Source organism: Rhinocladiella mackenziei (assembly GCF_000835555.1).
Source record: "Rhinocladiella mackenziei CBS 650.93 unplaced genomic scaffold supercont1.10, whole genome shotgun sequence".
Lineage (NCBI taxonomy): Eukaryota > Fungi > Ascomycota > Eurotiomycetes > Chaetothyriales > Herpotrichiellaceae > Rhinocladiella > Rhinocladiella mackenziei.
This window is the reverse complement of record NW_013550595.1, coordinates 365637-389041: the sequence shown is the minus strand read 5'-3', so window position 1 is coordinate 389041 and position 23405 is coordinate 365637. Positions and strand designations below refer to the sequence as shown.

Genomic DNA, 23405 nt, shown 5'->3' with positions numbered 1-23405 from the left:
GGTAATGTTAATCACATACTGTGGTATCCAGGGTAATTTTCGTTAGTACGCCTGAAGGTCTTGGCAGGTAAAACAGAGTAGCGTCCCAGGTGTGTTGATAGGGGTCGCTCAGCTAGAAGGTGCCTATCGTATGCCTAGGGCAGTCCGACTAGCTAGTCTAGGAAACCCTAAATTCTGGGTTGCTTTAGGCATTAACCCCCTTGAGTTCCAGGCGTACACGCCTAGAAGATCACGTGTATAGTCACGTGTTTTAGTTCTATACTAACGAAAATTACCCTAGGTACGGAATTTGACCCAGACCTTTCTGCGACGGGGCTCGGTCACAAGAGATCACGGGTGACAGGCTTTTTGCACGATACTACTTATTTATCCGTGTGCTCCGCTCTCTTTGGCTTAGTTCGGGGGGTGGGGGTATCATCTCAGTGCTAGTGCTTGTACTCGTAGTTGCCAGGAAATATATCACAAGCTTTGAGCTTTCATCAACGCCTATTTTTGGGAACAATACCGAAAAGGACGACAATCAGTAAGAATGTTGTGTTGGTGCTGATGCGGACGAAGCGAGTGGCATTTCGATGGGACACGGTATGACCGTGTCCGTGTCCGAATTCAGAATCGTGTTGTGCCCGTCCGCAAGTGTCTGTGCAGTCCAGTCGCCGATCTCCAGGCCCGGTTCCATTCTTCAACGATAATAAATCTTCTGTTCAATATCTGCTGTCATTCTCTTTCCGTAACATCATCGTTTTCTTACCAACCAGCGCCAAGCTAAGTTTCGCTATGTGGATCCAAGTCTCATTGGATTTTTCCGTGAGCAAGTAAATCAAACTCCGTGCAATCCACACTATTCTATTCTTCACGCTCCAAGATCCTTGATCGCCGCTTTTCGTCGCTCTAGGACTTCACTCCTCTTAACTCTTGACCTTAGTGCTTCACTTGCCTGCACTAAGGCATCGATACTGATTGCATGATTCGTCATATTATGATTGATATATGTGTAGACTTGCGCTGCGGAATCGAGAGCAAGGATGGCTGTCTCGTTGAGCTTCAAGAGCGCCAGGGCAAGTTGAAAAAGAAAGGGAGAGCTTGTTCCGTCATGTTCGTCGGCATCATGATGGTCTTGCGACATCGTTGGTGTTACAGGTGTCGATGGTTGGCTCAAACCCAGGGATGGCATGTCGACGGTCAAATTTCGAGTCTGGGTGAATGCGTGGGGCACTGCATCGGAACTGTTGAGGCATAGACTGGAGGGAGAATAGAATCAGCTTGATGTCCGAGACAAGGGTGTTATTGACGATGATGACACTCACATTACATCCCAAACCCGGTAGAGGGCTTCGCCACCGGTCAAAACGCCTGCATAAAGAGAGAGAAACCAGTGGAACGTGCATGCTTCCAGTTCCACACCAAGTTCGTCCAGTTTGGCACTTAACTTTGGTAATACCTCTGCAACATATTGGCGGAGGACCACCTGATCGGCCCGTGCCACGAGCAATGTTGAACTAAAATACTGGCTGGGAAGGATGACATCGATGATGGCAACAAGCAGCCAAAAACAGTCTTCTGCTGTTGCACAAATCAGGAGAAGAGACGCTGTAATGAGGTTCATTCCTTGACAATATCCAATGCGAGGATTGTGAAGCGAGTATGCCCTCAGCAACTCTTCCAGTCTCTGGACACCGGGTCCTGAGCGGAAGAACACATTATCGGTCAGCGTTCGACGAACATCTGCTTTGATTTGACTTGCGATATCCGGGTCAATATCTGTGCCTTCTTCGGACCGAGCCACGAGGTCTTCGTAATATCCGGGATTTCGCAGACCACTGGCCCCGGAGCATTCGGCCCAGATTTTTGGTCGAAGTGAAACCGGAATGCCAGCCAACACCAGTGATTTGAAGTGTAAATACTTATTCTTAGTCTTTGTCGAGCGACCGAGGGTCGCTATTCCGATAAGCTCGCCGTCCAGCAGATCTGCTTCGGGTGTATTATTCGGCGGGCGATCAGGGTTGTTGGCTCTCTCTGCTCGTACTCGGCGCAAAAAGTCATTCCATCGGACACCTCTTTCTGCCTGAAGCGCGTCATGCAGATCCGTTAACTGCTCAAGAAGCAGTTTCGTAGGACCAAATTCGGCCGTGGATTCTGTCTCGGAATCGGCCGTAAAGTCGGCCGACGTAGCTGTCACGACTGAGGATTGCGGTTCCGGCACCACACTAGTGGTGGGAAGCGCCTTCTGCGCTGAAACGGTAATTGAAACTTCTCGGGACCGATGAGGTGTTATTGTCCCTGTAGCATCAGCGGTGCTGACCGTCACTACGGCTCCGGCAGAGGGGGTGTGTGATAGCAGTTCCTTTGGTCTTCCCGAGGGGAGGGCGGAGGAAACCTTCAGATAGTCCTGCCACGACTTCTTTGGTGCGTCTTCGTCGATTGAAGCTGGCGTCGATGGTCTTTCGACGAAAAGATCGGCAGATTGTGGACTTTCACCTGCTCTAAAACTGGCAAGGGTCTCTGCACCACTCATTTTGTTCCGCTTGTGTTGTTGAACTTGCCAATTCTGTCTCTTCCGAGATCTTTGGTCGTAGATGAACCCAAATCTATCAGTTAATAATCCATTGCTGTCGCTATTGTGATTGGTCATCGTCGGTGGTAACTGAGAGCTTTCGATCATGGAATCCAACTCCACCGTTGGAGGAAGGTTGCTCGCATTTGACTCTTTTCGAGCATGATTCGGACTGGCAGAAAGTCGGCTTGTGGTTGGTGCACGCTTTGCAGGAGGTCTGGTTTTTGCGTTCCCGTTGGAAGGTAGTGATGCAGTGGACTTTGTCGCAGGCTGAGACGGGTTTGTTCGTATCTTCGACAGGTTTGCGTTTGACGGCTCTGCTTCAAGTGCCTCTCCTTTATTGTTGGGGTCTTGTCCAAGTGACGATGCCCTTGATCGATTCTGGGATTTCCCACTGAAGATCTGTGTCCAAGAGGCAAACGATCGAGCTGATTGATTCGACCGCACACTAGCTTCATCACCCAGTTTGGGCTTCCGGATGGATTTGCCGCCAACGAGGTAGCCCGAGGACTGAGGTGGAGGTTGAAATATGCTTTGCAGCCCAGACATCTTGCCAGAATTTGAGTTAGCAACTCGGGGGCGTAATGTCGCATCCATGTCTTGACTGCTTTCGCTGACGATGCTGTTTGCCCTGCTTGGAGTTCGGCTAGCTTTTGCCTGTGCCGATATTGCCGATCCCGACCTGCTACGATGGCCTTGTAACTCTGCTTGCACCGCGGTAGTTGGACTTCGAAGACCTGAGGCCATGTCGCCACGGTACGCTCCATCAACGGGACTGGACACCATGATCCCATCTGCCATCGCCTCACTCATCATGCCATCTAGAGAGGTGGCAGATGCTGTCCGATCCGTCGAGCCCGGAAAAGCTCGAGGATCTAAATTGTCCGACCCCTGTTCTAACCAGAGCAGTCTCTTTTCCACTTCGGCCGTTGACACCCCCGCTTCACGTAACAGTCTCTTCAATTCCCTCTCTCTGGTGTCGGCCCGGATGCGGAGAGCGGAGATCTCGGCGTCTCTCTGCGCCAGATCGGAGGCATATTGTCGAACCAACTTGACTGCCCCTGTTCTGCTTATGAGTCTCTCGATGTGTTCGTCACTTGCCAGGTGTAATGAGCCAGGAATATCCAGGGAAGATCGTGGAGAATCGTCAAACAAGGCATTCTGTCTGTTGAAAGACGGAGAAGCACTTGTCAACCCGGCAAGAGTCGCCTTTCTGTCCCGAGCTTTCTGGGATATTGTCCGCGCAGGTTTCGACAGTGTCTCTTGAGTAATGGAGGATACTTTCGTGTCGGGTTCTGGAGAGAAGGAAGGGAAGGAGGTCAAGGCCGGATCGTCTTCTTCAATCGATTGGGATGAATTCTTCGAACTATGGCGCTTGGGGACCCCTCGGAGTGTCTTGGGCCTTTTCAATTCGGTGGAAGCGTGAGAGGTCTGAGAGGAAGATCGCCTCGAGATGTTGCTGCCGTTGTCGGACATGTTTGGGCCAGAATGGCAGTTCTATCACCTCAAGCTGGCTTTTTCTCGCAATTGAACTCTTACCCGCATCTTCGTGCTGACCAATTTCCGACGTTCGGGTGGAGGATATCAATGGTTATTCGATCAAGTGTCCGACCATTGTATCAGGGTGCGGTTCCTGGAATTTGCGGGTGAAATTGAGGAATAGACACTTCTGGAGTCTCGGAGAAGAGGGGATATAGCCGGTAGATGGAAGAATGAATGGATCTGACTTGTGTTTCAAACGCACAAGTCTAGAGTTGGGCATCTCTTGCAGAAGAATGCTCGTGTGATATGACGACAAGTCATACAAGCAGACTGGCGCAGTGGACCGTCATTTGCGATTTGTCTACAGGGGGTGGGGGATGTGCGTCCACTGTGATTGAACAGGGGGTTGCGACGCCCCTAGAACGCGTCTCTCACGTGTTATCACATGACCATGTATGTCCGCTAACCTCGCCTCGCTTGGTCATTTGGCCATCTTCATCATACATTTCCTTCACCTGGAGTAATAATCTCATTTCATCATCTTGCGCCTCACACCGAACAATATTCACGTCCTAATCTGATTATTTAACCAGTCTGATTCGCTCAGGACCCCGTTCAGAGTTCAATATCCCGTCCCCGGGGGGCGTCCGCGATTCTCAGAAATCCCACTCCGTTTTGCCTGGGTCCTTCCTAGCCAGAGGATCAAACGGCCATGCGTGCGAAGATTTACTCTCTCTCCCCCTCTTGTTTGCAATCATAGATATGGCCTCGAGGCTAATTCCTTTCCGTCTGCTGACTCTCGGCTAATCGATCGGGGTTCTTTCTACCCACGAAATCAGCAAACATGGGTCAGGGCTACTCTATGACCACGCTGTCCGCAGCGTCAGCAAGTATTGACGTTCCCGAGTTGGCGGATCTGGTCCATGAAAAGACCCTTGCTTCCGCACGGTTCATGAAGAGTGTCCGGGCCCGAAGCCAACAAGGCTTCGTTTTCGTCAAAGCGGTCATGAAACCATACTCCTCTTTTCAGGTCCAAGAATACGTCCGGCAAATCGTAGAAGAGAGGAATATTCTGGCGGACATTCCTAACGCATTGGGATACCAACGCATCGTTGAGGTCGGCAGTGGCGGCTTCCTCGTGCGTCAGTATATGTTCAGCTCGGTGTATGACCGAATGAGCACCAGGCCTTTTCTCGAGGATATTGAGAAGAAATGGTTGGCTTTTCAGCTCCTGTGCGCCGTTCGTGATTGCCATGCCCGGAATGTATATCATGGAGACATTAAGACGGAGAATCTCCTTGTCACCTCCTGGAACTGGCTGTACCTAACCGATTTCTCGTCATCCTTTAAGCCGACCCATCTGCCAGAAGATAATCCGGCCGATTTCTCCTTCTTCTTCGACACCTCCAGTCGGAGGACCTGTTATATTGCTCCCGAAAGATTTACCACCACCAATTCAGGTGATCGACAGGGCGGGTTGAACTGGGCAATGGATATCTTCAGCGCCGGCTGCGCCATTGCCGAAATATTCCTGGAAGGGCCCATCTTCTCACTCAGCCAACTGTTCAAGTACCGAGGGGGTGACTACAGCCCCGAACATACACATCTCAATAAAATCGAAGACCATGAGGTTCGCGCGATGATCCTGAACATGATCGAACTGGATCCCGAGAAGCGATATAGTGCAGAGCAACTCCTGTCCTTCTACAAATCCAAGATCTTTCCGGAGTACTTCTACAGCTTCTTACACCAATATATGCTAGACCTGACCAGACCCGCCACTGCTTCCAAGCCGGTGGGGCTAGATATGGACAGTCTTGGCGCATCCGATGACAAGATTGACCGAGTCTATCATGACTTTGACAAGATATCGTTCTTTTTAGGTTACGGCCCTAGTCCGACCAAACGATCTTCCCGATCTCCTCTGGCACTCCGATCGAGTAACCGAGTAAAGTCACCAGACTCTGATCCTGCCTTGTACGACGGGAGCTTACTCTTCCTCACCCTGGTGGTCTCGAGCATGAGAAATACGGCCAAAGCATCCGCCAGACTCAAAGCCTGTGATCTCCTGGTTGCCTTTGCTGAACGACTGCCGGATGAGGCGAAACTAGATCGCATACTCCCATACGTTGCCGGCTTGCTTGCTGACAGCTCAGACGTGGTCAAGACGGCAGCCATTTACGCGGTGACGTCGATTTTTGAAATGATCGAAGTGGTGTCACCAATCAATGCGTACGTCTTTCCCGAGTACATATTTCCCCGACTGCGGCAATTTGTCCTGGGCCCTTCAAATGAGCCCAGCATTTTGATTCGTACCGCCTACGCATCTTGTCTGGCGTCGCTAGCCCTCTCAGCCTCGCGAATCCTTGACATGGTGCACGCGATACGCACGGACGGAAGGCTTCCGGCGCTCCGGGAAGACGAATGGGCTCCTGAATCATCCTACCATGGTCTCTATGACATTGCGAGGGCGGAGCTGGTTCCGTATTTCGAAGAATCCACGATCGCTCTTATAACGGATCCGGAACCCTCTGTGAGAAGAGCCTTGCTGGGTTCAGTCTCACGATTATGTGTCTTTTTTGGAAGCTCTAAAGCCAGCGATGTGATATTGACCCATCTCAACACCTATCTGAACGACAAGGACTGGATCCTGAGATGCTCCTTTTTCGAAGCGCTGGTGGGGGTTGCGTCTTACGTGGGCACTTCCAGCTTGGAAAAATTCATCCTCCCGATCATGGTCGGTTCATTGACTGACTCAGAGAGCTTTGTGGTTGAGAAAGTCTTCCGTTCCCTGGCTCGAATGGCTGCCTTGGGCCTCTTGCAAAAGAGCACGACCTGGGAACTTGTCAGCATTGCGGCCAGATTTCTGGTTCATCCCAGCATTTGGGTTCGTGAGAGTGCTGTCCAATTCATTGTTCTGTCCGCCAAGTATGTCTCGGCGGCTGACCATTATTGCATCATTCTACCGATCATACAACCATTCTTGAAGAATCCAATTTCGGTATTGACAGAGGAGTGGATCCTGGACAATCTCAAACGACCGCTTCCCAAAATCGTGTTCGATTCGGCGGTCCACTGGGCAAGTCGAAAAGGAAAGAGTCTGTTCTGGACCGCAGCGAGCCGTGACGGTGCTTTGACTCTCTCTGATCCCACCACACCCCAGAATCCGTCGACGCTCACAAGAAGACTCCTCACCCGCATACCGCCGTCGCAGAAAGATAAAGACGATCAACCTTCTCTCGAACAATTACGAAATCTGGGAATGGCAGCGGAAGACGAAATCAAGTTGCTTGCGCTCCGAGAGTACATGCTGAAAGTGTCACGACATAAGCCATCAGAAGATGCGGATGAGAGAAATCGCATGCTGAACAATATCATCACTCTGAACCAAATCGATGTGACACCGCAGAACATTTTCTTCGACCAACGTGAAACCATACGAGAGACCAAGAGCCGACCGACCATGACACAACAAAGAAGATCTCGAAGGGATGAACGACACAGTTTGGCGGATGCACTGCTCGATGCTTCTACGAGTATCGATGATCATGCGGTCAGGCGAAAGTCACCGTCAGATAATGATAGCGGGACTGCCACGCCATCCACCAAGCCCATCGAGATCCAAAGGCGCATAACGTCTTCTACCGAAGCCGACGACTCCCCATCCATCAATGTAGAAAGAGCAAGCGGCTCGTCCAGGCCCAGTGTCTCGTATGGTGGAAGCTCTCCTCCGGGGGTCGACAAGCTATCTTTACGTCGCAATCCTACCCGTGGACTCAGGCATCGGAACAGCGGTCTCAACTTGATGAATCGAACTGATTCGGCTAAGGCAGACGCAGAAATTTCTACTATTTCCGAAAATGCGTTTGGCAAAGTCGATGGACCGCTTCATCGAAAGAACACGGCGGGGCCGTCCGCATTGACTGTGACTGCGAGGATGGCCAGAAGCTCCTGGTCAGGCTCGCCTCGAAGCGGATCCCGGACGCCTTTGTATGAGCTCAACCACTCTTATACTGGTAATGATGTCCACGTGCTTCGACTTCTCGATAATCACTTTCTGGAAAACTTTCCGGTTGATCAGATGGACTTTGGTGGAAATCGGCCTGCGGCCGACGTCAAAGCCCCCATCAAGAGAGCCACAGATGTTGTCCAACAGAGGATCGGAAAGGCTGCACAGCAAGAAGAACGTGGATTCCGAGCTGAGCCCTGGCGCCCATCCGGCCAACTTGTTACACAATTCTCAGAGCACACCGCTGCTATCAATCGAGTTTGTGTGGCACCCGATCATGCCTTTTTCGTCACCGCTTCCGATGATGGCACCTGCAAAATCTGGGACACGATCCGACTCGAAAAGAACGTCACGCCACGATCCAGGTATACTCATCGACGTGGCAATGGAGCAAAGGTCAAAAGTCTTTGCTTTGTAGAAGGAACCCATACATTTCTCAGTGGCGCGGCCGACGGAAGCATCCACGCGGTACGCGTCGATTACAAGAGTGTCGAGGGTGGTGAAAGTTCTCGGTATGGTAAACCAAGTCTTGTTCGGGACTATCAAATACCTTCCAATGAAGTCGGAAATCTCGATGATGGTGCCGTGAATCTGATGCCTGAGTATGCGGTTTGGCTCTATCACTATCGGGCTCCGACATCCCAATCCGTCCTGCTTGCTGCCACCAACAAATGTCGCATCCTAGCCATCGACATGAAGAACATGGTGATCATCCACAGCATGAACAATCCTCTCCATCACGGGACACCCACCACGTTCTGTGTCGACAAGAAACGTCACTGGCTTCTCCTGGGAACAAGCCGTGGCATTCTAGATCTGTGGGATTTGCGATTCAAATTACGATTACGAAGCTTCGGGATTCAAACGAATTCCATGATTGATCGAATCCATATTCATCCGACAAAGGGGCATGGAAGATGGGTGATGGTCAGTGCTGGGGGAGAGATCAGTGTTTGGGATGTCGAAAAGATGTCGTGCCGCGAGATATTGAGACCGAGCACATTCGACCCCAGGAGCGGGACGACTCGAGCATATGAAGCCTGGTTTCCGGACGATGAGAACAGCGAGAAGGTCTTCTCTCGCTTTTTGAAAGACGTCGCAGAAGATGACGATCTGAGCGAGCCGGCCCTTCATTCTTCTCCGACGGAAAAGTCCAACGGCTCGCCAGTCCCAAAGAAGTCATTGGCCCCCCATCCATCCTCGGCGTCAAATGCCCCTATCCCAAACTTGCCAATGCCGGCAGTGTATGTCCTTCACGATTACCTCCTCAACTCATCGCAGCCAGACAATCCATACAAACATGCACTGCTGTTCACCGGCGGCGACGACCGTAACCTTCGGTATTGGGACATGCAGCGCCCAGAGAACAGCTTCATCATCTCCGGACCACAGCTTTACGGCGAAGATGGAGTCATGGTGAAACCAAAATACGACGTAACACATCCACTGGCATTAAGTGCCGGTGCTCAAATCGCGTTGATCCAGGAGAAGCTCAGTGATGGAGGGGCGGGGGGTACAGGAAATGGGCGGAATCATGCGAAACGGTCCTCTCGCTCGTCAAAAGATCTCACAGCGAGTCCGGCGAGATCTCATACACCAACTCTGGTGACCCCAGGTTCGACCGCCGCTGGTATGTCAACCTCCAGCAAACCGGGCACCCCCACCAGTTTAGCACTCAAAACATCGCCTGGAGCCACATCGACGGCGGTAGCAACGTCCAAACCTCCTCGCAACACCGTCATAAGTGCAGCCCACCAACAGGTCCTCCGCACGCATGTAGATGGAATAACGGATGTGGTGGTGCTGAGGAAACCGTATGGCTGTGTGGTCAGTGTGGATCGGGGCGGGACGGTGTTTGTCTTTCATTGAGAGTCCTATGTTTGAAGAAGGTAAGGGAGGGGAGGAGATGGTGATGCAGGACAGGGGATCATTGTGATAGAGCACTAGATTTCTCAGCGGCCGATAAACTTAAGGCTGATTTGCCCCTGAATTTTTCGATTCCAAAATTAATCAACTGTTCGTTCTCGACCATTTTCTCTAGCGTAGGCAAATTTTCCGCGATGAAATAGCACTGGGGCTGTTACCACTCAGCTCTTTTCCCCGCTGCTCTTCCTAAACCCGGACCACGGCCTTCAACGCGATGTCCGTAATTCGCATAATGGCCTTTGCCTTTCACCCAGCCATGGACCCGTTACGATTCGTTTTCACTGTCATCCTCCACCGACAACCCTTCCCCAGTATCCTTCCACACACCACCAAGGACATCACCAAGATTCACCAGGAAACCCGCCATGCCCTTTCCACCTCCGCCGATGGTGATTGGAACCATGTCCCGAGCCTAGGGCCGAGAAATACGATTTTGCAAACGCGCCCTCCGAATTGAGAGTGTTTGGAAATGGCACCGGTGTGGGTAACGGCATGACGTGCGGCGGATTAAAAGGGTGCATAACCGGGAAGTCTCTACCTTGCTTGACTTCTAGAGCGTGATACCGGAAGGGGACATTCGGATTCCTTCGACAAAAGGGCCGAAGAAGCACAAGAAGAATAAAATTCCGGAGCACTTCAACTCCAAAGTGGAGTGTCGATTTTAGGAGGTTAAAAAGATTAGTCATTATCGAGGAGGGTACCATTAGAACATTCGCAAATATTCAATAAGTGGCCCTTCATGGATGTATAAACAGGAACAGTTGTCCACCTGGACATATGAAGCCATTTCCGACTCCCTTACGAGCGGTGTGGACATGGACTGTATATTCGACCGAGATGTGTGCAGAAGGCCTATCCAAAGGCTATTTCAGCATGCTCACGGTCGTGAAAGTTATCTTCGGAGCGATGTGCTGGGGTGACTCTACTTCAAATTATGAGGCCGATGCTAGAGGCAGAACGTGATCGACGTGTGAAGAGACGGTTCAATGGGCGATGTCGTTAGATGGATGGTCTCTGGCGATCTGTGAAACTTGGAGAATCCGAAAACTAGCTACTAGTTCCTCCTTTTTTCTCCCCAGGACGACCCAGACTTCAGTGTCGAAACTCCTGCCAGGTGTCCCCACTCGCCTGCGTCTCATCAAGTTGTCGATCTCTTCGCGAAAAGCCATTTTCGACTCTTCAACCCCTTCACATTCAGCCCCGTCTTCATACTCGGCGTCAACTGCCCTGATGGCTTTGTGAGATCAATTTGGGGGGCTGTGGGCGCCGGCAGGTCAGAATTACCGAAGTCTGCAGGGAGGGACGGCAGTGGTGCTGTTGGGGGAGGAGACAGGCGGCCAGAGCGGTGTTGGAGAGAGGTAGCTGAGGCTGGCATCGCCGAAAGATTGTGCAGATTGTCGAGGTGGAGCCATGAGCCTTCGGGACGAGGAGGGGAGGACCATGTGGGTCGATGGGGTAGCCGCAGCACGGACGCCGGAAAAGCGGATCTGGAGACGATCTGTGGCTGGAAGGCTGCAGGAATAGTGGCGCAGACCGTCCAGGATCAGCGGGGCGATCGCCAGGCTTGGCGTGGGGTTCCTCGAGATGTTGGCATTGATTCGAAGGAACAAGAGACTCTGAGAGGATGCGGGTAGAGGGCCTGGGAATTGAAATGACTTTCCGAACATGGACTGCGGAATGGCTGGACCACTGTGCCTCATAGTGGGCCGCGCGGGCTTGTGTTGAGGCATTTCCGTGGAGGAGAGGTCTTCATCATCCCCGTGTTGTTCTTTCTCGAAAGGCGTGACCGACGGAGAGGGCTTTACCTTGATTGGTTCTCTTTTCGCCAGCGGCACGGGAGAAGATCCACTATGCTTGTGTTTCCCGGGCTGCGGACTGCTTCGGAGGTGCGGTAGCATATCGTCGCGCGGGCCCCGAGAACTGTCCGTTCGCGGAGTCAGGGACGACGTTAAGACTGGTGGCAATTTGGCCATGTCTGGTGTTCGCAGACACGGCACCCATGGGGTTGAGGTCAGCTTTGGATGCATCTCTTGAGCTATCGTTGGGGGGACCGAGGCGTCAAGGAGATCAGCCGGTGCCGTACTGACGGCAACGCTGTTAACCGTGGTAAAAGAGCCCATAGGCGTAACGCTCCTGCATTCTCCCAAGATCGACATAGTACTGCGTGAGGGAATGCTGGATGTTTCTGAGTTCCTTCGACCCGACTCTCGTGGATCGAGAGGAAGTTCTCCTGCTTCATGTGGGAGTGAGAGATGATCGATGGAGCTCTGAATCAAGGAGTCTAGCGTGGGCGCCGGAGAGGGCATCATCTGATCCGGGGCTGCCGTACGCTCTGAACCGTTATCCACTTGCGGGACCCCGTCTATGCGGCTTTTCCTTGCTATATGCGGAAGAGTCCGTGGCAGCCGCATATTGGCGTGCTCGGAGGGCTTGATGGTTAGCTCCCCGGTCGACTGTCTGGGCTGTTCGAAGACAACGGAGGCAGGGAGCTCGACGGGTAGCTCAACGGCGTCAGGAACCACGGGCTCCAGTGCCTCCTCGTTCCCAATCCGCGCCGCCGGCGCATTAGACATTCCGAGGGACAGCGGTTGGACACCTTCTGCCCGTGCCCGAGTCAACCCTATGGGCTGCTCACCGAGCGCCCACTGACTCGCAACCAGCCTCAGGTGCTTCTCCGCCGTGGCCTTTCTCCGGCTCCAGACGACTTCAAACCACGTCTTGTCGTTGCCCACCCGTTCCTCAATCTGGCGCACGATGGCATCGCGGCAGCTTTCAATGTGTCGTTTCCTCCTCTGCGTCATTCGGTCGACCCACTCAAGCTCCGCTTCAACCAGGCCGTCTAAATGCTGCCATTCTTTCTCTTGCTCTTCATCGAGGAGGGCTCCGACTCCGGCTTGCCGACTTTCGAGCTCTTTTTCTCGCTTTCCCGGTAGCGTCGGGCTGTCGTGGTTTTCCCGCGTATCTGCGTGAGGCTGCACAGAGAGCTTGTCATCTCGGTCCGCGTCCTTCTCGGCCAGTCGACTCTTTTCCACATCGAACACGTTCCTGAGCTCGTGTTTCATCCAGTCGGCATGCTCCGAAATCTTGGCCTTCAACGCCCCTTGATACATATTCAACTGCTTCTGCGACTTCCCATATTCCACTATCAAGACTTCCTCATCCCATTCGTGGCGATCATCCATCTGCATTTGTTGATATTCTCTCATCCCCTGTAAAGCCCATTGTAAACTTTCCGTCTCCTGATCCAGTGGCTCGACACTGAAAATGTCCTCGTCCACCCCAGGGAGGTCTCCGCGTAAGGTCGACAGGATATTGCCGACGCGAGGCTGCGACGAGCCGTTGCGCTCTCTCTGTTGATGTCGCTCTCCGAAGGTTGGTGATGGTAAGCGCGATGGGTCCTCTTCGTCCGAAGGGGCTTGAAGGGACCATCGAATGATACAGGCCAGCTTCGCCGGAACTTCAACTTCATCCGGAATGTTCGCAAGTTCCGCGGGCGGGTCTCTCTCCCACCACATACTCGACGCTGCGGTTGAAAGCGAGGTCAATAGTTCCCATCCAGAAACAATGCAAGAGACGCGAGGCTTGCAAACAGCAGTGAGTTCTTCTTCAAGCAGAGACAACTTCATCGTTGTTTGGGGGCGCGGCGTATAAGATCAGACTGAACAGCTTCTGCCGAGAGAAGTCGCCAGAACGGATGCGAGTGCGTTGATAAGGTGGGCCAGCCTCTCCGTGAGCCCACCGTTCCGCCGCCGCTGGCCACGAGATTGGGATCTCGAGCGACTTGCGAAGCCCGCAACCCTACACAATCCATACAAGTCGACAATCTCGTGTTCCGAGGACGGTGACGTGCGATGACCTGACCGTGAGCAGCTCCCACGCGGCTGGGAACCTGTGTCTTGTTGCCTAGATTGGTTGTCATCTGGCCGCAACTCTTACCTCTTTGACCGTTGAATAATAACATGAAGAATGGCAAGGACACAACCCGATTTGAATAGCGTCACACTCGATAGCCAAAGTCGAGATGGGTGGATGTGAGGAGCTAGGCGTGGGCGAGTTAGCGGACACTTCAGTGTCGGAATACCCACGCTCGTTTTGGTACACACGTGAAAAGGCTGCGGCTTCGTCATTGGTCAGCTACATACCATGGTCGATCAGTAAAACTCATGTTCGCGACAATTTGAGCCATGCGGGAGAAGTTCTTTCTTTTTCCGCCAAGGATGGTCCAAAAATACACCGAAAAAAGAAGATATCACAAATTGCAGAAAAAGCTTGATTTCTGGATGAGGTATTTGCCTAAGAAATGGCATCTTACCGCACCTCGGACATTTGAAACACTAGTGCCTGGACATTGATCGTTGATGTCCTTCTTGTCCACATCGCACCAGCCGGGACGTCATCATCAGAGCGATATCGAAATCCACTCAGACCCAAGACGAAAGCGTATCGCATCATCCCTTGAAGCCACCCGCTGCTATCAACCTCTCTCCCCCATGCCACTGACCACATCGCTGTCATCGGCCTAGCACTCCACATAATACCTCGAGACAAGTGTCTCTTGGCGGCGACCTGATTAAGCTTGATTTGGCCTTTGTGGATGGAAACGGGTAACCAATGATGTAAAGGTACCTAAAATCCCCGATAAAACGCACACAAATCGAGGTACCAAAAATATCGAAATCGAAGGGCTCACATCAAGTTGCGATTGGAGTGCTTTTTGTCCATCCCTCTGCAATGATATATACTGTCCTGGTGCTGTAAAAGCCTTTTTCGGCCACCTTCTTGTTGTGTGCTAAACCGTTCATCACCTTTACACTATCAAAAGCATTTGATTTTAGTGTTGCCAAGCGCCAAGAGTGGTTTTGTTGTGCCAATCCATCCAATCCATATTCATACGCCCTGTGAGGTCTTTCAACGGCACAGCAACTTCCCGGTCCCGGCTCCTTACTTTTTATGGTTTTGTCATGCGTCATCCGCAGAGGGGATAGCGATGCCTAGATGTATCACGTGATTTTGGATCCAACAAGGATGGGGTCGGGGTAAATCTCACACTCACACACCCCCCCGAAGGAGCCAGAAATGGACGAAGGAACCAGAAAAAGGGGCCAGAGAGAGCATCTCTCTCCCCCCACAAACACAAAACCAGCCTACCCTCAACCACATATCGTAGCCATTCTCCAATCTAAAGCCGAGGCATGAAAAGTCACATGTTGCCGAATTTAGTATCGTCTTGATGATTCAATCCACGATAAGCGAAATTCCATCGCCGTATATCGTCCGTGCCTGCACCGGTTCAGCCAGCGCCAAAGTGCGGAAGCCATTGCGACCAACGCGGGGTCTGATATGCTTCGACAGGTAGCTTGCGGAGACTGATGAACGCTTCGATGACAATCAAAGCACGCGCCAAAACATATGGGACCAAGAGGAGTAGACCGAAAGCGATTTCGGTGCGGCCATACCTTCTCTTTGCCGATACGAAGTCGCTATCGGTACGCCTGAGCAGACGTCCCTGCTCTGAAGATTCTGACGGCATTGGCGCCCCTGAATACTGTGACGGGGACCGGCGTGATAACGGTTTATGGATGGATATTTTCGTACTTGCTGCCTCAGGAGCCGTTGTGAAAGTTTCAGCATCGGATAGGGCCTTGGAAGAGCGAGAAGCTGGCGAAGATGAGGCTTTATTCCCCCCTCCCTGGACATGAGGATCTGTCGCAAGCGGCAGGGCTTTTGGAGTTTCCTCATCAAGGGTCGGTGCGCCGTACATGCCCTCCTCCATGTACTGCAGTCGCGAGTTACTGCCTGGACCGACCACTTCACTCATTGTCAAGTTTGCATGAGTACTGTCAATGACCAGATCTCGTTCATCACCTGAGCGATCCCTTCCAGACTGGACTGTGTCCAGATGTCGATTTTGATCCGCTGCCGGACCGGACTCTGACTGAGATTGACCAAGCATAATCACCTGGATGTTTTCGGGATTAGTAGCGTATTGTGGGTAGGTGCATGCGTTCGCTGGATAAGTCTCAGGCCACGGATCGATTGGCTTGGAGAAATCTGATTCGGGCTGCTCATCTCTATCGCGTCTGAAAGGCGTTACAAGTGCCCCGGACATCCTTGGGGCCTCGGCGTCTGCGTTCTCACCTGTGCGCGTTGGCGAGTGAGCGGCAGAGTCACGTCGATCGTGAGTGGATGCATGGAAATTCTTCTCAAACCTTTGCCTGACCTTTGATGAGGCAGCCGTAGATCGCTCGTCTGGCCCCAGCTCTCGAAGAAGTCTTGTCACCTTTGGCGTGATATCATTTAGAACCCTTGTGGATGTTCGTGGAGGTTTCGCGGATAAGTCTTCGGTGTTTTCAGGATCGAGATCGCTGGCAATCGGCCGACAGCACTTGAAGAGGTGGAGCACCAGTACGACAGCAGAGCTGATGCAGTGCCAGATCTGCTTCGGGATCCATGCTAGGAGGAGCTCCATCGTGACAAATATTGCTACACTTGGGGCCATTAGTAAAGATGTTTCAGTTGCTGAGATTCACTTACATGAGGGGCGTACAAATCCAACGCCAAATGAAGGAAGCGACGGACATAGCTACTCGTCTGATGATAAGTACCAGCACCATCAGAAACCCTGTACCAGCTACGATCAATGCCGATATCCGCCAAATAAAATGTTCCGAGCTGGACGGCATGTATGTCTTCCAGGCAGCTATATGGAGGCCTCCGTATAGCGCGGTAGCGAATGCGATCCCGACGAATAATAAGAAGCGCCCTTTGCGGCTGCTTTCCAACGATTCACTTGGCCAGTTCAACGCCCTTGGTTCGAATCGACGATCAGAGGCATCACGAGATGGCTCTGACAAGGACAGCCCTGATTTTGTCCGTGCAAGAGATTCCTGAGCATGCCGCCAGCGGCGAACGCCTGCATCATCGATCAATAACACAGCTAGCCGAACGGGTGCTGACGGTGTGCCAAGCATGAAACGACCGTCGTGAATTTCTCGCAGGAGCGCATTGATCGTAGAACAGGTGCGCTCTCCAATTCCTATCGCCGAAAACGGGTTGTTTCGTAACTTAGACGAAGCCAACTTCCGAGAGACAGCTCCTGTGAGGTATTGATCGCCCTTGTCGGCAATCTCCGGGAGAAGGTCTTGAACGTGATGTGGACCCTTTCCGACATAGAGTCTCGCGGATCCTACCAACAAATATGGACCAAATGCCCCCTGCACTTCCTGCCTGTTTGGTTGCTTAGACGTTGTCAGCACGATATTCAACTCGTTAGAAGGATACTCCAGTAGCTCCGATTTCAGCGGGGCCTTTTCGATCATAGTCATCGGTTTCTGCCTTGCAGCGATTTCCTGGGACTTAAAGAAAGACCTGAATAGGTCAAGCTCGGATCTTTCAAGTGGCTTATCCTTCCGGCCCAATGCACCCTGCGAGCCCGTCGTAGTGGACAGCGAATGAGACACGACATCTTCAAGAGCTCGTCGTCTCCGCAGAATCTCGATCCAGTAGACAGGATTATTCGCCAACCACTCTGCCTTAATTTGCGTTGGCTCCGACACATCAAGTGGCTTGTTAAGCCAGAAATAGTACATAAAAAATGCGCAAAAGACATGGCCTATGGTGTTGACTTCCAAAGGAGTCAGCGGCAACCCGTCAGCGAGGCGGCCTGCCGATTGAATAAGCAGCCACCCAGCCTGAATACATACCAATGTCTTCGCCAAATAGTCTGCTTTGCTGCGGTCTCGTATCGAAGTCTCTGACACATGGAAGTCCTCGTGCTTTCCTTCGTCGAAGTGGTAGAGAATCCCAGTGGTCGTCAGCGTGACGCAATCCTCCCGAGCCCCCCTTGGGTAGCAAGCTGCGAAGCCCCCCATAACGCAGAAGAAGTTGTGAGTCATAGTCCATTGAAATGGCATATCGAGCTTTTGGATAGTGAGCGACTGGTGTCTGCGGCAGGAACAATACGAGTACCAACCTTTTTGATACGATCCGACATCTTCTTGTGAAAGTCCCTTGCCAATAGCCACTGGCGCCATGCGACGTAAACCATGAGCTCCGGCGCAAGAAGGCCAACCAGTAGCCATTTAGCCTTGTGCGAAAACGGTCGCAGAGCGGCTTGTACCCATGACGGCGAGGCCCGGAACCTAGATGTTCGAGCGAACAAATTTGAATTGTCAGATATCAGGGCTGGGACGTTAAGGTGTACGACAGTCCATATGCATAAGATCAATGTTGTCAAGCAAGATGCAACGATCCCGAAGGTGCCCCGGCCGGCGGGAGGAGCCTGCCAACCAGTCGCGTTGCGCAGGTTGCTAGGCGTTGCTGTGGATCCATGGGTGGTGCGAGTTGTAAATGGGGTAGAAGCTAAGATCCAAAGGTCGCCGTCAGGACCTGTGGACAACGTAACTGTCGCAGTCTGGTAACTCGAAAAGGGCCCAGTGTAGATACTCATCATGTCGAAGCTCGGGGCGCGGCTGCGCGGGTCACCGGTACAGCTGATGAAATACTCGTCTTCTCAGTATCGGTAGCGTCTGTTTCGTGATTATCATGAGTGCTCGCATTATCAGCAAAATGAGGAGGATGTCTCATAATTGGATTCCTTCACCTTCGTCCTAGCAAGTACTACGACCATTTTCCTATGCCTCAAGACATTTCTCACTTCGCCGGCGGTGAATGGAGGAGGCAGGGCTTATTAATGTTCCGCACGAAGCCCACATCCTGCCAATACCGACTAGACCAGCTCTCAGCTCGTACAGTATGTCAATGACCTGTGTACTGTAGCCACGGGAACCGTCTCGCATTACTGTGACGCTGCAGCAGATTCCGCCGCCCGCCAACCGGTTTGAATAGGGACTCTGTGGAAGCGATGACCTGGATGTCCTGATTTGAGAGCCACAGCCGCGTTTGTCAGGAAATGTCTTCAGTGGACAAGACATACCCAATAGCATGTCGCACCGCAGAAAAATGACCATGAAAGCCACAACACAGGGCTGGCCAATAGCCGTCCAGATCACGTACGTCACACCGGGTCGCCTTGACCTCTGACAATCCACCACGATGTGACCGAAAACGCCACGTTCATCCAGTTCTAACCAAAATGCCCGGGATGTCAAGCCCAGACGGACGGGAGTTCGAGAGGCTGTCTAATGTGAACCAGCAACATCGAGTCCGTGCTAACATTGTGGAACAAAAGACGCCACGGGGCCGTACAGGTAGACGTGACCGAAAGAGGACTTGTCGAACGAGACCTACTGCCAAATAATAACCGTCAGACCAACGATATCGACCGTGCGCAAATGACCGTGTTTCGTTGCATGACGGGCTATTTTCTGCAAATTACGGCTTAAACACCCGAAGGGGCCCGTACCAGGTGTGTCGGATTAAGCGGCCTAGGCAACCATTGTAGGTGTTGAAGGTGCAAAATCCAAGTTCCAGGGGACCTGTTGCTATCAGCAACCGTGGACAAAATATTCCGTCTTTTGAATACGCGATCGTTTGGCGCACGAACCGGGAAAAGACTTTTGAAAGGCACCTCCGTACATTATAAAGACAATAGGAGGTACAGGGAGTTCTCGCTTCGCCAGACACATTGCATTTTTGTTGAGATCTTGGCGGCCGACCCCACTAACGCGGAGCGTTAGGACCAGTAGCTTAAAATTCAATATTACCTCCCCCAGTGCAGCCAAATATCGTCGTACCATTCGCATTAAGATTGAGCAAGTCTTCCATGAGTCTTTCTTCGTTGTTGGTATGTTGCTCGCATTGAGATGGGCCTCTGCTGAGGCATAGGCCGGCGCCGTAAGGGGAGGACTCTCGCGACGACGGCACGGGGAATTGAAGAGTCATATATGTTTCAAGAGCTCTTTTATTGAAGCGTAAGCTTCATTTACACTCCGACCCCCCCGCCCGCGACCTAGGGATCAATTTTGTTCACCAAAAGCGCCCCCTCTCTTTCTTTCTCAAAGATGCCGCCGCCGCCCCCGGGAGCAAGGTCTTTTCCACCTGTATCGCCTGTCGTGACAAGTCCAGAAAGTGGAGGGCTCGACAGCCGTCACGGTCGACGATCCCGTCCAAGAGGCGTGTCACACCGCTCATAGAAGCTCCCACACGTCCAAGGTTGTCTTCTCTCCTCGAATCTCATCCACTTTCGATCCTCCCTCCCCTCGCCCAGCGCGCCCTCTCTCCACCACCGACGCCCGTCCGACCTCGACCCGAACCGCCAGCCTCGGGCTTTCTCCCCGCCGAACAATGGGTGTCCATCCAAAGTTTTCATGCAGCCATGGATCAGGTCAAGATGGAGACCTGCAGCCGCTGTCAAGCCCGGTGGTTCTCCATGGATTTGAAGAATGGGATCTGCCATGCCTGTTTCTTGCGGGATCAGGGCGGCAAGACTCCCTTTCTCATGTCTGCCGAGAACGGAATGGACTCGGGAGAGCTGCCGGCCCATCTGTCCGCGCTGACCCAAGTCGAGGAGACGATGATCGCCCGGTCACATGTGCAAATGATGGTCTATCGCTACCGTGGCTACCAGTACCACTACTCGGGACACTGTAAGCTTTATGCAAAATACGATAAAGACGGTAGATGTACTGCCTAATCTGCCTTCTGAACTAGATGTGTTGGTGTTACGGTCCTCAGATCACGTCGCCGAGAATGATCTTCAATATCAACGCCAATTCCAGTCAAATTTTCAAGTTCAGAAGGGACATGTTATGACCTGGCTGCGGTTTCTCCAGGCGCACCACCCGGATTATCGGTATATCACCATTTCCCCGGACCGGATCGACGCCCTACCGATTTGTTAGCGAGTTGCGTTCGCGTCGCGAGCGCATCACCACGAAGGCGTTGACATCGGGTTCGAAAAGGGTGAAGGTGGAGCGTAGCGCTCTGATTGGCTGTGACAATCGCAGCCCGGAGTTGCGATTGTCCCAGCCAATCAGAGCGCGTAGTTTAGGTGGATATCAAGCTTGATATCCATTTAAGAGGTAGAAAGTTATATCGATATCGATATATCCAGATAGCAGAGTTGATATCGATACATCGCAGCAAAATAAGCAGGTCTGGTGGCAGTCATGTAGTGGACATCTGTCCTCTCCTGGATAAGTAGAAGTGTTGAACAAAGGGCTATTGTGTACATACTCCACAGCTGAAACACTGGTGAGAGGTTTCCATAGACGACGACGTTACTGATGGTTGCTCTGTGTAACGACGTAGTATTCGCACGCCTATAAAAGAAGCCTCAATACCTCGACAAGTAGATAGAGAACAGAGCATTCAATACATCTCGAGTTGCACCCAGTTTGACAAGAAGCCATTGTCTACATGAAATGACGGCTTTCTGGTCTTTGGGGGAGCTCTGGATCTGAGCAAGCACATACAGACAATTGCATGCGGGGTCTGCCCGGTTCGTCATGCGGCTCAGACATATCTGACCACCAGCTTGGCTACCTGGCCAAGTTTCGCCAACGTCTCTTCGAGGGCTTCTCAACGAGCCGAGCCGAGCCGAGACTGAGCGAGACTAGTCGAGCTCGGGCAAAACCCTAGCTCGTCTCGTCTTGGTCTCGTTAGTAGTGAGCGTCTTGCCGAGCGCTCGTCTCATCTCGTTTATGGACCGGATTAACTATTTTCCGGGGCCTTCGCCATCGGATCCAGTCTGTGGACCACCTAAAATAACTCTACTAATCACACTCGGCATCCCTCGTAACTGAGCGTGAACGACGAGCCTCGACGTCGACATGGTTCACGGATTGGATCCGATGAAATCCCCCTTTTCACGGATTAACCTTTTTCCGGAATTACGTGCTCCCCTCGTCACCCATCGGATCCAGTCTATGAACCACCCAATCTCTAGCGGATTAACTATTTTCCGTGACCCCGTGATCACGTGGCCCCGATGGGGGCCCTCCCAACTCGACATGATTCATGGATTGGATTCCATGAAATCCCCCCTCGTCAGCTCTCCATCGCTGGCAGAACCGGATCATCTTAGTTTAGGGATTCTGTGTAGACATTTCACCCAGTATTCCGATCTTCTAGATCGCTCGCGATCCATGTTTAGTAGATATTACTGGACCACTTCGTCGGCTTTTCTGAATAGGTATGCCTGTGACTATAGGTGGCCCACGTGACCCTTTTGAAGGTCTGCCAAGGTTTGTAATGACCAGGGGTCTTCGAAGAACGCTAGTAACCCTCAGATACTATATAGTCAGACGGTCCCTCGGACCTCTTCGAATGCCAACTAAGTCCTCCGTGAAATCACATGCCGCCGTGTACACAATCACGTGATGCAATTGACTTGGCAATGTCGCAACTTCCTCCTTATTCAGGTATGTATCACGTGATTTTAGCATCATGTGTGGGGACGCCAATACGTAATGTTGGCCAATAACGTGAGAAAATAGCTTGGCACTATCACGTGATTATGGCTCGCTATTGTTATAGCGGCGGGAAGAGAAACTAACTAGAACTATCTGCTGGGGGTGGCCGCTTTACTTACTGTGGTACGGAGTTACCACAGTACAGTAAATTAGTGACGCCCCAATCGCGCTGGTAACCCTGGAACGTCTCACCTGAGGGCATTGCATCAACGCCACCGAGTAGATCTGGCCGAACACCAAACCGTTTGATTGTATCGTACACGTGTGTTAGACTGCGGGCGGGTTCTGTGCAATTCTGCGTATACAGCCTACCAGAGATAGCCACATTGCTAGTTGATTGAAAGCTGCCCACCTAGTAAGCAGTTTGACCGACAACAACCGAGTAAGTGGTGCGGAGTTAGGTCCTTCTGAGGCTTTCAAACCACTGGAAACTGCAACCCTGAGGCCAAGGTGTGGATCGAGCTGTGCCTGGAGACTTAGCCAGTTGTCATCATCGCCATAGATCAGCTGGAAGCCCCTAGTCATGATCTGCTTCGACATCCCGGTGGATGGCAGGGCTCACCGTTTCGATCGTCCTCTGTAGGACCCGCGGGAGCGATTGCTCCGTTCGGCGATATCATGTCGATATGAAGCTTTTCCGCGATGTGTACGCCGAGTCTTGAGCTAGGCGAGGCTCCACGTCAATGCCGTCGGCATCAGCAACGCGATCTTTCCGTTCGTCGCAGTACCATTTCAAAACTTCTTCGAGGTCGTTACATTCAGCCGAGAGACGCTGTCCGCGGACTGTGAGGCTAGCCTGACGGAGTCATCAGCCCTCCCACGATAAACCACGAGGATACTTTACATGTCTCATTCCTGCAGCATGCGGTCATGGGCAACTCCGGTCAGCGGTTGCATCGGCTCTTGAAAACTTGGTCCGCGGCCGGACGGCCCAGAAGTGGAAATTCTGTCATTGGTGGTGGTTGGCTTGCTGGGCTTGTCTTGGTGCGACCAACGTCTCTCTCCTTGGGGGGGACGGGGTGGTTCATGGGTGCGGTAGGGCGGCACGAGGGTGAGCTCAAAC

The 23405-nt window shown here is 52.2% G+C and overlaps 5 protein-coding genes across 5 annotated transcripts; 2 read left to right on the top strand and 3 right to left on the bottom strand.

The window, feature by feature from the left end:
- Positions 1-850: 850 nt before the first annotated feature.
- On the bottom strand, positions 851-4027 carry Z518_10823 (uncharacterized protein; the record flags this gene model as incomplete). The annotated part of the gene is made up of 2 exons (XM_013411654.1): positions 851-1238; positions 1305-4027. 2 exons carry the CDS (start codon positions 4025-4027, stop codon positions 851-853), a joined length of 3111 nt encoding a protein of 1036 aa, XP_013267108.1.
- An 850-nt stretch (positions 4028-4877) lies between these two features.
- On the top strand, positions 4878-9911 carry Z518_10822 (uncharacterized protein; the record flags this gene model as incomplete). The annotated part of the gene is made up of 1 exon (XM_013411653.1): positions 4878-9911. The coding sequence occupies one exon, from the start codon at positions 4878-4880 to the stop codon at positions 9909-9911; it is 5034 nt and encodes a 1677-aa protein (XP_013267107.1).
- Positions 9912-11248: 1337 nt separating this feature from the next.
- Z518_10821 (uncharacterized protein) lies at positions 11249-13594 on the bottom strand (the record flags this gene model as incomplete). The annotated part of the gene is made up of 1 exon (XM_013411652.1): positions 11249-13594. One exon carries the CDS (start codon positions 13592-13594, stop codon positions 11249-11251), a length of 2346 nt encoding a protein of 781 aa, XP_013267106.1.
- A 1664-nt stretch (positions 13595-15258) lies between these two features.
- On the bottom strand, positions 15259-18420 carry Z518_10820 (uncharacterized protein; the record flags this gene model as incomplete). The annotated part of the gene is made up of 3 exons (XM_013411651.1): positions 15259-16456; positions 16503-17887; positions 17941-18420. 3 exons carry the CDS (start codon positions 18418-18420, stop codon positions 15259-15261), a joined length of 3063 nt encoding a protein of 1020 aa, XP_013267105.1.
- A 1824-nt stretch (positions 18421-20244) lies between these two features.
- Z518_10819 (uncharacterized protein) lies at positions 20245-20770 on the top strand (the record flags this gene model as incomplete). The annotated part of the gene is made up of 2 exons (XM_013411650.1): positions 20245-20515; positions 20580-20770. 2 exons carry the CDS (start codon positions 20245-20247, stop codon positions 20768-20770), a joined length of 462 nt encoding a protein of 153 aa, XP_013267104.1.
- Positions 20771-23405: the final 2635 nt, after the last annotated feature.